The sequence below is a fragment of the Dendropsophus ebraccatus genome, chromosome 4, assembly GCF_027789765.1.
Source record: "Dendropsophus ebraccatus isolate aDenEbr1 chromosome 4, aDenEbr1.pat, whole genome shotgun sequence".
NCBI classification, from domain to species: domain Eukaryota; kingdom Metazoa; phylum Chordata; class Amphibia; order Anura; family Hylidae; genus Dendropsophus; species Dendropsophus ebraccatus.
In genome coordinates this window covers 8,626,287-8,642,562 of record NC_091457.1, presented here as the reverse complement: position 1 = coordinate 8,642,562, position 16,276 = coordinate 8,626,287, and the positions used below count along the sequence as shown (strand labels likewise).

The 16,276-nt window shown below is 42.1% G+C and overlaps 1 protein-coding gene across 4 annotated transcripts in view; it reads right to left on the bottom strand.

Annotated features, from left to right (window-relative positions):
* Positions 1–16,276, bottom strand: part of NELL1 (neural EGFL like 1) — a 445,407-nt gene that overhangs the window by 272,700 nt on the left and 156,431 nt on the right. For all 4 annotated transcript variants that reach the window (XM_069968052.1, XM_069968055.1, XM_069968054.1 and 1 more), the window contains exons 10-11: positions 10,614–10,687; positions 5,214–5,313 (exon numbers count right to left, since the gene is read on the bottom strand). In XM_069968052.1, coding sequence (XP_069824153.1) covers positions 5,214–5,313; positions 10,614–10,687 — 174 coding nt within the window. The remainder of the gene's footprint in view (positions 1–5,213; positions 5,314–10,613; positions 10,688–16,276) is intronic.

Genomic DNA, 16,276 nt, shown 5'->3' with positions numbered 1-16,276 from the left:
TCTCTCAGTCTGCAGCCTGCCACAGGATCAGCACACAGCTCTCCTGAAATACTCTGCACTGCTGGGACCCCACTTCTTCTACTAAGTAACTTTCAGTCTGTTAGATCCCAAAAGATCTGCTAGATCCTTCCTAAAATGCTCTGTGCTGATGGGACCCTCCTCCTATGCAAATTTCAGGTCTGTGACCTCCCACTCCTACTATGACCTTTCCCTTATGCCTATGACCTCCCACTTGTGCCCATCACATGATAACACAGTCACTGGCAGCCCTTCATCACATGAATGGACTGGTCACCCCCGCAGTATACGCACACTCATCTACACTCATCTACGCACATCTATTCAGCATCTTGCTGAAATGAGCAATCTGTCCACAACAATGTCATTTAGATGCACTATAAAAAAAAGTTATAAAGACATACAATTGCAAGATAAAGTAAGTGAACCCTTTGGATTTCTGCTCTGATAACTAATATAGTCTGGTCTGATTGTTCTCTAGGTCACAATAATAGCTAAACCTAATGTAACTAAACCAATTAATACTGTTGAGTAAACATCCACAGTGCAAGGAGAAAAGGTGAAATCTGGTTACTGACAAATCTGTTCTTCTCAAGAAACATTGGCTAGTGTGAACAGCCCCGCCAAAAATTCAGAAAAAAATTCTCCCACTATATGTGGGTGTCATTATATGATCTCACCAAGAAGGGGCATTCCTTAAAAAAATAAAAGTGATAAAGAATAAAGATAGAAAAGAAGATGATGAAAGAATACTGAGCAAAAACAAGAATGGCGATCATAAAAGGAAGATACTGCTGTCCAGAAAAACACTGAAGTCCGTCATACAAACAATAGTACTGCTCATATAATTCTGCACAAGAGTAAACAACCACAGGGCAGGGAGAAAAGTGAGTAGATCCTTGAATTTCATAACCTCTGGAGCTCCCCCTCCCCACTCCACCCCAATTACCTTCCAGGATTGCCCACTGGGAGAAAAGCTCCAATCCTGAGCCCTCCCAATCCCCCCCCCCACACACACACACACACACACCACCACCTGTATACAATTACTGTAACTGTGGATGGATTAAAAGCAAGACCCCTTATCTTTAGGCATCTTTAACATGTCTCCTGAAATGTGTAACCATTGAGTCATGGTTAATGCAAACCAATATTTTGTGAGAAAAACAGATATGTCAATAACCAGACGTCACTATACTTCTCCCCTGCACTGTTGATGTTTACTCAATTGGCTCAATGATAGAATATGAACAATCATTTCCCCCTGCACTGTTGATGTTTAGAAAAGGACCAAATTCCTTCAGCTCACTTAAAAATTTACAACTTTGTTGTAGCATTTTTAAAAGTAACCGACGCGTTTCGAACCACACTGGTTCTTATTCATGGTTTCTCTGAATCTGGACTAGTATAGAGTGAATGTTCATCTTAGAATAGCCATAAAATAAATGATCTCTTAATGGACATTACTGGGGAGGAAGCGTATGGAAGACGCTGGCCGCACGAGCCAGCGTCTAGTCCAGATTCAGAGAAACCATGAAGAACAACCAGTGTGGTTCAAAATGCGTCGGTTACTTTTATATATGCTACAATAAAGTTATCAATTTTTAAGTGAGCTGAAGGAATTTGGTTCTTTTCTGCATGACTACCCCAGAATCCAGGGGCTTTGCCTTCGCGATCAATCATCGTGGTACAAGAAACTAGTAGACAATTAGACTGGGTGCTGACCAAGTACAATTTTTGTTGACTGTTAATGTTTACTTAATTGGCTCAATAATAGAATATGAACAATCCTTTTCCCCTGCACTGTTGATGTTTACTCAATTGGCTCAATAATAGAATATGAACAATCCTTTCCCCCTGCACTGTTGATATTTACTCAATTGGCTCAATAATAGAATATGAACAATCTTTTTCCCCTGCACTGTTGATGTTTACTCAATTGGCTCAATAATAGAATATGAACAATCCTTTCCCCCTGCACTGTTGATATTTACTCAATTGGCTCAATAATAGAATATGAACAATCTTTTTCCCCTGCACTGTTGAAGTTTACTCAATTGGCACAATACCAGAATATGAACAATCCTTCTGCCTGTGCATTATTAGTTAGGTTGTCTTTGTCTATAAAGACTTCTAAAACAATCGGACCACATTTTATTAGTAATCAATGCAGAGATCCGTTTCATTCCAAAGGCTTCACTTACTTTTCCTTGTAATTGTACATAAGACTTCATGCCATATAATATTGGGGATATTTGGCGTCACTTTGGGGGTTCATTTCATACAGTTACCTGACACCAGTTTCCATTCTCAACACAGATCCTGATCTAGTATCCGGGTATGTACATGCAGCAAGGTACAAGGAAAAGCCGCCATTCCATATTGTATCAAGAGCTATTGCTCTATGTTATCAGCCACCCAAGGGCAGGGGAACAGATTATATAGCGGATTATATTATCAGAACATATCGGGGTCAAGAGAAGTAAGAGAAGCTGGTGTCTCGGAACAAAAAGTTTTGCATTTCATTGGGGGAAGAAGGGCCAGGATACCCATTTACTTCTTGTCATAGAACAAATAGAGTGAGATAGGTTGGAGCCATATAAAATAAAGGCGATCATTAAAAATCGGGATCGTTCATTCGTTAATGCGATCGGAGAATGGCCACAAAAAGCGTCTATCTTCCTGGAGGACCCAACATGTCCAAGCATTACAAGGACAAGTCAATTGATTTGCTTGGCTATGATGCAATGCCTCATTTGGCCTGTGGTGGCACTGTAGGGAGACTGATCACTTGGGACCATGTGATTTCTCGGGGTCTTATCATCAGGACAAAGAGAAGTAAGAAAAGCTGGTGTCTCGGAAAAGTATTTTGTTGGGAGGACAATGGCCACGATAACGGTTTAAACCAAGGAAAGAACAAACCATGTTTCGGCTTTAAAATAGAGGACTCTTATTAGTTAAAGAACGGCTACAAAGAGCGTCTCTCTTCCTGGAGGACCCAGCACGTCCACCCATTACAAGGACAGTCTATTGATTTCCTTGGCTACCATGCAATGCCTCGTTTTGCCTGTGGCGGCACTGTAGGGAGACTGATCACATGGTACCATGTCCTTTTACATATCACAGGGAGTTTTAGTAGACGGTGATAGTAGAACATGAACTACCCCTTTAAATATCAACTTTTTATAAGAACTTTACCTACTTGGCTGTAAATCAGATCTTTAATCCATCGTACAAACCCAAGTGGGGCAATAAGAAGCTATGACAGGCTCCATTGGGAACTGAGCTAGGCTGGGTTCACACTATGTTTTTGAAAAAAATGGATGAAAAAACAAAAACATTTGTGTGCATCCATTTTGATCCGTTTTTCCATTGACTTTCTTCATTTAAAAAAAAAAAAAAAAAAAGATCCATTTGTTTTAACCTACACAAAAATTTGGTCGACCACAAAAAAAACATGTGTTTTGATCAGTTTTCTTTATAATGGAAGTCAATGGAAAAACGGATCAAAATAGATGCACACAAATGCATCCGTATTTTCATCCATTTTTTTTTTCAAAATCAGATGAAAAAAAAAAACAGATTGCAAAAGTAGTATGAACCGCGCCTTAGCTGTGCAGTTGTCACTCTATAACCCGCCATCTTTCCTAGTCTCTGTGGTCACGATTTTGCGCAGGAACCCTACAAATATCCCTCTTGTCCGTTTTCCCCATCGCCGGCCATAATTCTTCCTTCTCGGTAATTATCTGGCGACAGATTTGAGTCAGGCGCTCGCTATAATGGCGACATAAAGCGACACATAAAACCCTAATGAAGAGCGGTATTATATAAATTGCTTTCATCTTCCCCGCATTTTTTTTTTCCTTTTGTCCCACCGGCCATTCGTTATTTTTATTTTTTTCCCAAAAAGTTTAATGTCTGGGATCTATATTTCCAGCAACAACTTTGGCAGAAAACGAGATTAATCGTCTGATAAAAGACACCAAAGAAAAGGAGAAATATAAGAAATCTAAAGGACGGCGAGCCGACCCCTGGGCTCAATTATGGACGCGGCGGCGGCGGCAACAACAGGTAAGAGAGACTCTTAACAAAGATTAATAACGCAACGGCGCAACAGAGGTGTCCGCTCATTACAACTACAGCCAATGATGTCCATTAAATACAGCCATTGTCCGTTCCGGGTTTTTTTCCAAATTATTTAAAAAAAAAAAAAAAAAAAAAAAAAGAGAGAGAGAGAGGTCTAGTAAGTTAATAGAAAGGACCCCAACTATTTACCGGAGGAAAGAGCAGCTCTCTATAGGATTTCACATAGAGCCTATTCATTGTGCAATACTTCATCGCGCCTGCGGGGGAGCTGTAGGGAAACTGATCGCTTATGAGATGATAAAAAAGGAGAAGAAAAGAAATACCTGTCTCTTAGCTAATTTATAAAATCATGTTTTACGTCTGAGCTCAAGTGTCATAGAGAGAGGGCTGAGCTGAAGCACGCATGCCTCCCTCCCCCACTACATCCTGCCTGTATGATTGATCAGGAGAGCTCAGTGATGGGAGAGAAGCAGGAAGAGGTGGGGAGGAAGCAAGCATGGATGCTGCAGCTCAGCCCAGTCTCCAATTCCCTTGGGTTTAGATGTAAAACATGATTTTATATCTCAACCGGTCTTTAGTAACTCCCCTCTTAAATTTTTTTTTTCTAGGATATTTGAGTTTTTTTTTCAAATTTTTCTAATTTTCAATTTTTCCTATCTAAATTTAAAAATAATCCTAAAATCTTGCAGTTCCCATTCTCGCCCAAGGCTAAAACTAAGCCGAGTCTTTCTGTAATGATAAGGAGGAGGCTGCTGGTACAGAATTACAGTGGATTGATAGGGAAGACAACAGGATCCCCCCTTCCTTCCCCGTGGAAAGGTCACAGAGCATGCCCAGCAACATTTCCCATTCATGTCAATGAGACAGCTCCCATCTATTGTTGTCTATGTCCCTATGCACATCTCTAAATGCAGCTCAAACAAGATGGCTGACCCCATAATAATGTAATAAACGTGAAGATATATTGTTTTATGATATACAATTTGTTACTGAAAGTGGAAGGAGAACACAAGGTGCCCATAGAGTCACCACTTGATACAGACACTTCCCATCTCCTATAATGGATATAGACAAACACTGACAAAAAAAAACCCTCAAAATCTCCTCACCTCGGCAGACAAAGCAGCACTCGTTCTCGGGAAGGATTCGATCGTCCTCTGTGCAGTTCAGTGGCGGACAGGGCTCGGTTACCTTCTGTAAGGCGCCATTCTGTAAGCAAATAATGATATTGTCTGGATTAAAAACGCTGCGTGTGACCAGAGGGAAAGGTCAGCGCCGCCATTCAACGCCAAAGTGGTCTCCTGACTACAGAGAATATAATCCCAGCCGGACAAGACGCAGGATAGAGAGAGGCTTAGAGAGCATGCAGAGGGGTATACCAGGGGGGGGGGGAAGGACCACAGAAAGTCCCTAAAGTGACCGCTCAGGGACCCCCAGAACATAAGCCACACATCTCATATCTATCACACAAGCTGAGAGGTGATACAATTGTATCCAGTGTAGACAATGCTCTGTGAGCTCCAGACTGATACATTGTACATAGCTAGTCCTGCTCCCAGCTGTATCCAGTGTAGACAATGCTCTGTGAGCTCCAGATTGATACATTGTACATAGCTAGTCCTGCTCCCAGCTGTATCCAGTGTAGACAATGCTCTGTGAGCTCCAGGCTGATACATGGTACATAGCTAGTCCTGCTCTCAGCTGTATCCAGTGTAGACAATGCTCTGTGAGCTCCAGACTGATACACTGTACCTAGCTAGTCCTGCTCTCAGTATCCAGTGTACAATGCTCTGTGAGTTCCAGACTGATACATTGTACATAGCTAGTCCTGCTCTCAGTTGTATCCAGTGTAGACAATGCTCTGTGACCTCCAGACTGATACATTGTACATAGCTAGTCCTGCTCTCAGCTGTATCCAGTGTAGACAATGCTCTGTGAGCTTCAGACTGATACATTGTACATAGCTAGTCCTGCTCCCAACTGTATCCAGTGTAGACAATGCTCTGTGAGCTCCAGGCTGATACATGGTACATAGCTAGTCCTGCTCTCAGTATCCAGTGTACAATGCTCTGTGAGTTCCAGACTGATACATTGTACATAGCTAGTCCTGCTCTCAGTTGTATCCAGTGTAGACAATGCTCTGTGACCTCCAGACTGATACATTGTACATAGCTAGTCCTGCACTCAGCTGTATCCAGTGTAGACAATGCTCTGTGAGCTCCAGCCTAATACATTGTACATAGCTAGTCCTGCTCTGTATCCAGTGTAGACAATGCTCTGTGAGCTCCAGACTGATACATTGTACATAACTAGTCCTGCTCTCAGCTGTATCCAGTGTAGACAATGCTCTGTGAGCTCCAGGCTGATACATGGTACATAGCTAGTCCTGCTCTCAGCTGTATCCAGTGTAGACAATGCTCTGTGAGCTCCAGACTGATACATTGTACATAGCTAGTCCTGCTCTCAGCTGTATCCAGTGTAGACAATGCTCTGTGAGCTCCAGACTGATACATTGTACATAGCTAGTCCTGCTCTCAGCTGTATCCAGTGTAGACAATGCTCTGTGAGCTCAAGACTGATACATTGTACATAGCTAGTCCTGTTTTCCTGTGTTTGTATATGTTACAATACACTGCAAGCAGCGGGATGCCGTTCGGTCTGGCTCCATGCCGCTACTGAGCAGCTTGCGGTGTGCTGTAATAGATGCGGGAATAAAACAATATAACATTTTACCAATTAAAGCCGCGTGCAGAAACCTTGTATTGCACATAAGAGGAGACGCACACGTGCAGGAAGGTGGCCGTAACCTTTCACCTTTCCCGGGATAATTTTCAGAAGAGCAATGAGTTTTATGCAAATTGTGACAAGCCATTTAAATCATTGTTCCATCAGAGGCGGCGCGACCCCGAGTCACCGAAAACCAAACACATCTCAATGCTCCAAAGCCAAGGTTAATTACAAGCCGCGTCAAGACGTTAACCATAGAACGGCCGGAGGGAAGGAGATCCCAGCCGAGGAAATGACTCCATTAATATAGAGCCAGGCTGTCCCCCACATTACTTATTTACATCAGCCAGAACATTACAACCAGTGGAGTTGGTTGCCGCCCTAGAGAGTCCGGAAGAACATGGATACAGCCATAGGCCATAGGATATATCCATGTTTTACAGGACTCCCTGAGGCGGCATCCAACTTCTCCAGCCTCCAGTAATGAATTGCTGAACGTTCAGGCTTGGACGGACCAGGACATGCTGGAATTGCCCTCATCTCTAGTGAAGACCAAGAGGAAACTATCTGATCATCTACCAGAAGGCTAGAAACATTGGGAGGGATCGGCTCCTGTGGCAAGTGGCCGGGCTTGGAGAACATTGCCGAACCTGAACGGTTCAGCAACTCCGCTCTACACTATTCAAATCCCTACGCTTCCCCATGTTTCCTGCTCCCAACATCAGCTGAACGACTGCTTACCTTGTCATTGGTCAATTTTATTCGTTTAATCGGTTTAAATGTCACAGAAGATCAATGTATATACATGACGATACCGGACAATGTATATACATGACGATACCGGACAATGTATATACATGACGATACCGGACAATGTATATACATGACGATACCGGACAATGTATATACATGACGATACCGGACAATGTATATACATGACGATACCGGACAATGTATATACATGACGATACCGGACAATGTATATTCATGACGAGTCCTATACCGGACAATGTATATACATGACGAGTCCTATACCGGACAATGTATATACATGACGATACCGGACAATGTATATACATGACGATACCGGACAATGTATATACATGACGATACCGGACAATGTATATACATGACGAGTCCTATACCAAACAATGTATACACATAACGAGTCCTATACCGGACAATGTATATACATGACGATACCGGACAATGTATATTCATGACGAGTCCTATACCGGACAATGTATATACATGACGAGTCCTATACCGGACAATGTATATACATGACGAGTCCTATACCGGACAATGTATATACATGACGATACCGGACAATGTATATACATGACGATACCGGACAATGTATATACATGACGATACCGGACAATGTATATACATGACGAGTCCTATACCAAACAATGTATACACATAACGAGTCCTATACCGGACAATATATATACATGACGATACCGGACAATATATATACATGACGATACCGGACAGACAATGTATATACATGACGAGTCCTATACCGGACAATGTATATATATGACGATACCGGACAATGTATATACATGACGATACCGGACAATGTATATACATGACGATACCGGACAATGTATATACATGACGATACCGGACAATGTATATACATGACGATACCGGACAATGTATATACATGACGATACCGGACAATGTATATACATGACGATACCGGACAATGTATATTCATGACTAGTCCTATACCGGACAATGTATATACATGACGAGTCCTATACCGGACAATATATATACATGACGAGTCCTATACCGGACAATGTATATACATGACGAGTCCTATACCGGACAATGTATATACATGACGAGTCCTATACCGGACAATGTATATACATGACGAGTCCTATACTGGACAATGTATATACATGAAGAGTCCTATACTGGACAATGTATATACATGACGATACCGGACAATGTATATACATGACGATACCGGACAATGTATATACATGACGATACCGGACAATGTATATACATGACGATACCGGACAATGTATATACATGACGATACCGGACAATGTATATACATGACGATACCGGACAATGTATATTCATGACGAGTCCTATACCGGACAATGTATATACATGACGATACCGGACAATATATATACATGACGATACTGGACAATGTATATTCATGACGAGTCCTATACCGGACAATGTATATACATGACGAGTCCTATACCGGACAATGTATATTCATGACGATACTGGACAATGTATATTCATGACGAGTCCTATACCGGACAATGTATATACATGATGATACCGGACAATGTATATACATGACGATACCGGACAATGTATATACATGACGATACCGGACAATGTATATACATGACGATACCGGACAATGTATATTCATGACGAGTCCTATACCGGACAATGTATATACATGACGATACCGGACAATATATATACATGACGATACTGGACAATGTATATACATGACGAGTCCTATACCGGACAATGTATATTCATGACGATACTGGACAATGTATATTCATGACGAGTCCTATACTGGACAATGTATATACATGACGAGTCCTATACCGGACAATGTATATACATGATGATACCGGACAATGTATATTCATGACGAGTCCTATACTGGACAATGTATATACATGACGAGTCCTATACTGGACAATGTATATACATGACGAGTCCTATACTGGACAATGTATATTCATGACGAGTCCTATACCGGACAATGTATATACATGACGAGTCCTATACCGGACAATGTATATTCATGACGATACTGGACAATGTATATTCATGACGAGTCCTATACCGGACAATGTATATACATGACGATACCGGACAATGTATATACATGACGAGTCCTATACTGGACAATGTATATACATGACGAGTCCTTTACCGGACAATGTATATTCATGACGAGTCCTATACCGGACAATATATATACATGACGAGTCCTATACCGGACAATGTATATACATGACGATACTGGACAATGTATATACATGACGATACCGGACAATGTATATTCATGACGAGTCCTATACCAAACAATGTATATACATGACGAGTCCTATACCGGACAATGTATATACATGACGATACCAGACAATGTATATTCATGACGAGTCCTATACCGGACAATGTATATACATGACGATACTGGACAATGTATATTCATGACGAGTCCTATACCAAACAATGTATACACATAACGAGTCCTATACCGGACAATGTATATTCATGACGAGTCCTATACCGGACAATGTATATACATGACGAGTCCTATACCGGACAATGTATATACATGACGAGTCCTATACCGGACAATGTATATACATGACGAGTCCTATACCGGACAATGTATATTCATGACGAGTCCTATACCGGACAATGTATATACATGACGAGTCCTATACCAGACAATGTATATACATGACGAGTCCTATACCGGACAATGTATATACATGACGAGTCCTATACCAGACAATGTATATACATGACGAGTCCTATACCGGACAATGTATATACATGACGAGTCCTATACCGGACAATGTATATTCATGACGAGTCCTATACCGGACAATGTATATACATGACGATACTGGACAATGTATATACATGACGAGTCCTATACCGGACAATGTATATTCATGACGAGTCCTATACTGGACAATGGATTAATGCACCAATTGGAGTCAAACATTAGACCGGAAGAAGCCAAAAACGTGGCCACTTACTTTGCATTCTTTGCAGGTCGTAGTCAGGATCTTCTGACCTTCTGCCAGGACTTTCCCACCATAAACGCACTTGGCTGCAATGTAGAAAAGATGGAACATAAGATACTATACATATAGATATACCATATACATATACCATATACATGAACATTGAGCGAACTTGCAGAATTTTTGGGTTCGGCAACATTCTACAAACCCGAGTGTTCGGCATTTGGCTCCCAGTGTCTGGAGAAGTTGGATGAAAACATGGATACAATCATAGGGCGACATTCAACTCCTCCAGACATCAGGAGTCATATGCCGAATACTCGGGTTTGTAGAACGTTGCCAAACCCGGACAGTTTGGCAAGTTTGCTTAACACTAATATAATAATCCATCTCTATGTATCCTCTTTGTAACATTACATACTGGGAGCCATTCTCTCCCCTCCTTAGTCACACACCGTTGTTCTTCACCAGTTCTCCGCTAGATTACACAAAATGAATTTTGCATAATTGCATTCAGTGCCGAGCTGTTTCCAAGGAGGGAAGGAAGCCAAAGAGCTTTAGGAAAATGACTGTATCGCTGCTGGTAAGGTGACATTACTGAAGGACTCCATGATCCAGGGAACATCGGACAGCAACTCATTGGCTCCAATAAACCATGTACACAGGAGCGGTTGGGAGTAGAAGGTGATGTTCCTCAAGCTGCTGGACCCTCCATTGGTCACCAGTGTTGAGTAGACTTTTTTGGGTTCGGCAAAGCTCTCCAAACCCGAACGTTTAGCATTTGACTCTGTAGGGCGGCATCCATCTCCTCCAGCAACTGGGTGACAAATGCAGAATGTTCGGGTTTTGACAACGTTGCTGAACCCCAACAGTCCGCTCAACGCTACTGATCACTGCTGGTTATCACCAAGTTACCGAGAAGACCCTCGCCGGATTGCTCGGGTCTGGCAAGGTTCTCCGAATGTGAACGCTCCGCATTTGACTCCCAGCGGCATTAGATGCCACCCTAGGACTGTATCCGACTTACCAAGTCAAATGCAGAGGGTTCAGGTTTCGGAGAATGTTGCCGAACCTGAACAGTTCAGTTAATTCGCTTTTTCGAGATTTTTACATTTATTTCCCACAAAGCATCACAAGATCCCGGACTCCCCCCAAGGACAATAACCCAGAAACATAGAGAACATAATATATATTTGCATATTGGTCCCAGAATTCATTGCAATGTCTCCTGGACTCTCCCTAACTTACATAAAACGTAGAATAGTGATGGTGGGAAAAAAAAATAAAAAACATCCAGTCTGTGACACGGCAAGGTCCCATCTTCTAGTAACTAACCCTACGTGTGTTCTTTGACCACTGATTGTGAATAAAGTTTATTTTCGATCACAATTGTTCCATCCATCATGTCAGCAGACAGGATCAATGTGGGCCCTTGAGCTCGGTGCTGTAATGAAGGGGTCACAGCGTTCCGCCATGTGTGGTCCCCTCACCATTAATCAAGACCTCCATCCCTCCCAGCAGGGTTATGGCCGCCTCCAGTTGAATCAATAGCAGTCGGGACCGTAATATCGGTGGAGCACTGCAGCCCCTTTAATGTGAATAGTCCTACATTAGATTGTGACTACCAGGTCTCCACCCACCTAAATGTGCCGCACTTCTTTTGCTGGACTTATCATATCCCCAGTATTTATACCCTTGGTTTTAGAAAATTACATAGATTTCTAATTTACGTCTATTAAAAAAATCTCCAGTCTTCCAGTACTTATCAGCTGCTGTATGTTCTGCAGAAAATAGTGTATTCTTTCCAGTCTGACTAAGTGTTCTCTGCTGCCACCTCTGTCCATGTCAGGAACTGTCCAGAGCAGCAGCAAATCCCCATAGAAAACCTCTCCTGCTCTGGACAGTTCCTGACATGGACAGAGGTGGCAGCAGAGAGCGCTGTGTAAGTCTGGAAAGAATACACCACTTCCTGCAGGACATACAGCAGCTGATAAGTACTGGAAGACTGGAGATTTTTAAATAGAAGTAATTTATAAATCTGTATTACTTTCTGACACCATTTTTTTATTTCTCAGAGTCCCCCTTTAAGTAGAAAACATTTTTAAGGACTTTGCATTTAGCTCTTATAAAACCTGCGTCCTTCGAGCACTTTGAAGCACCTCTCCCCTCAGGATTGTACAGATAATTCTCGATCTAGCCACCTTCAATCCCTCGCATCCATGAATTATTGAAGCAAATGGTTAATTTTACATGGGACTGCTCCTTTCCTAGCTTTGAACTGCGATACAACAAACAATGCTATGGCTTCCTATGGGTATACATATTAGTCGGTTGCATTGTATCAGTGGAATATTACTAACACTATCATTTTCCGGTGTCGGGGGTAGGGGGGATGGGGGACCTGTCACTCAGGGGGCTGTCACTTATAATGTACATCCAGCTCCTGCAGATTTGTCAGGATATGAGGCGAGCCTATTATACAATTACATGATAAACACGGGCGCCGGGTCCTCCTGCAGCTCTACAATCCCTTTAAGAAGACAGCTGCTGCTTCTCCTTCTCATCTGTATGAGGCCCAGGCCACATTAAAGGGGCACACCCATTATATACAGTTATAGCATATTCACAGTGACCCCCATAGAAAACAAGGATGAAGCATCTCTCTGTAGTTTACAGGGGCTCACGGGTTGTAGCGTGCTGGTATACATTACTGTAGGGTTGGTGAAGGACATATGTAAAGGATTCTCTTATCCTCTATATCAGGGGTACTCAACAACTTTTAGTGAGGGTCCACTTACCGGGGTCTATCGTCAGGTGAAGGTCCGAGCTGAACATCAGTAGGAAACGTGTTTTGTTACTTTGTCACAAACGTTCAACTATTTATATACAGAATTGCTGCTTATTAGCGGGAAAACTGGCATTTTTTTCTCTCTCACCAGCCCTTTGATATTAGGTACAAAGGGGGTGACTGCCCTGGTAGTATATAGCTCCCCTGTTGCTCCCCCAGTAGTGTATAGCCCCCCCTGTGCGCTCTCCCTCAGTAGTATATAGCCCCCTGTTGCTCCCCCAGTAGTATATAGCCCCCCTGTGCGCTCTCCCCCTGTAGTATATAGCCCCCTGTGAGCTCCCCCCTGTAGTATATAGCCCCCCCGTGCGCTCTCCCCCTGTAGTATATAGCCCCCTGTGAGCTCCCCCCAGTAGTATATAGCCCCCCTGTGCGCTCTCCCCCTGTAGTATATAGCCCCCTGTGCGCTGTCCCCCAGTAGTATATAACCCCCTGTGAGCTCTCCCCAGTAGTATATAGCCCCCCTGTGCTCTCCCCCTGTAGTATATAGCCCCCTGTGAGCTCCCCCAAGCAGTATATAGCCCCCCTGAGCTCCCCCCAAGTAGTATATAGCCCCCCTGTGATCTCCCCCCTGTAGTATATAGCCCCCTGTGAGCTCCCCCTGTAGTATATAGCCCCCCCGTGCGCTGTCCCCCTGTAGTATATAGCCCCCTGTGAGCTCCCCCTGTAGTATATAGCCCCCCGTGCGCTGTCCCCCTGTAGTATATAGCCCCCTGTGCTCTCCCCCCAGTAGTATATAGCCCCCTGTGAGGTCCCCCCCAGTAGTATATAGTCCCCCTTGTGCTTTCCCCCTGTAGTATATAGCCCCTGTGAGGTCCCCCCTGTAGTATATAACCCCCTGTGCGCTCCCCCCAGTAGTATATAGCCCCCTCAGTAGTATATAGCCCCCTGTGAGGTCCCCCCTGTAGTATATAGTCCACCTGTGCGCTTTCCCCTTGTAGATGCCCCCCAGACAGAAAAAAAAAAATAACAAAAACAACTCACCTAGCACCTCGTTCCCCGCTGCGGCTGTCTTCGTCTCTTCCCGTCGGTCCGGCCCCCGGCTGATACGCGCTCTCTGGGGATGTCCCGGGGATTCCCCAGCAGAGCGCGCATCAGTGACCTCAGCGTCACTTCCGGGAAGGACAGGCCGGCAGCATTACACTTTAATATATCTTATACTATATAAAAATCATAACACTATATCATACCTTATACTATACAATGCCATAGCACTATAATATATCTTATACTATGCAATGCCATAATACTTTAATTTACCTTATGCAATACAAAACCATAACACTTTAATATACCGTATACTATACAAGGCTATAGCACTATAATATACCTTATAGTAAACAATACCACAGCACTATAGTATACTTTATACTATACAATACATAACACTATTATATAATATACCTTACACTATACAAAACCATAACACTATAATATACCTTATACTGTACAATGCCATAGAACTATAATATACCTTATACTAAACAATACCATAACACTAGACCATGCTGCTGGGTACTACACTATGATATGAGATATTATACAATAATACTATACTATTCTGCAGAACTCCATACCATAGTATACCAAGATAATTAAAATAAAAAAAAAAAAAAAAAAAAAAAAATATATATATATATATATATATATATATATATATATATATATATCAAAAACTACAACATGCTGTGGAATACTATAGCACAGTATACTATGATGACAAATACTATATCATAACACCATATCATTTTGCTAAATATTAATATAAAATACCATAATACTAAACTTTGCTGCAACATGATAAAATAATACAATACACTAGAGAACTACATTGGGTTGCATTATCACGTAATATATCATAATACTATATTAGCTGCAATATAATAACATTCCATAGACTTAGTACTTATCAGCTGCTGGATGTCCTGCAGGAAGTGGTGTATTCTCTCCAGTCTGACACAGTGCTCTCTGCTGCCACCTCTGTCTATGTCAGGAACTGTCCAGAGCAGGAGAGGTTTACTATAGGGATTTGCTGCTGCTCTGGACAGTTCTTGACATGGACAGAGGTGGCAGCAGAGAGCACTGTGTCACAATGAGAATACACCAGGATACACCACTTCCTGCACAACATACAGCAGCTGATAAGTACTGGAAGACTGGGGATTTTTCAATAGAAATAAATTATAAATCTGTATAACTTTCTGACCCCAGTTGATGTGAATATATTTTTTTTGTCCGGAGCTCCCATTTAAGGCTTGTACATTCCCAGTTTCATGTGCAGGAAGGCGCGGCTGGCTTGCCAGACCATAATATTCTCGTCAATTTCAGCTGATATTTTTTAAAACAACTTACTTAACAAATTCTCTGCGCTTTAATTTTCACAGATCATAAAAAAACTATTATTATATATTGAGGTCTGCGATACATTTATACAATTACCGGATCATTTTATTTGCTGGTTTATTCATGCGGGAATGTCACGGGGAATTTAATGTTGCTGAGCAGGCAGATATTCACCAGAGAGAAAAAATTTCAGTATATAGGTAGTAAAAAACCATAGGAACTAAAGGAAAGATCACCAGAGAAAATATAATACGGAAAATATCAGGAAACACCAGAGAAAAACACTCACGTAAAAGTGTCAGCTAAGAAAGTATCACATGCCAAACTAATCACCTGAGAAGCTAACGATAAAGAAAAAAAAAGGTGCAACAAATATCAGGAAATATCATTCACAGAATCATGACCTATGAAACCACCACAAAAAGAACCAAAACCCATGGACCATCACACAAGAAACCATGGCCCATCACACAAGAAACTAACACCC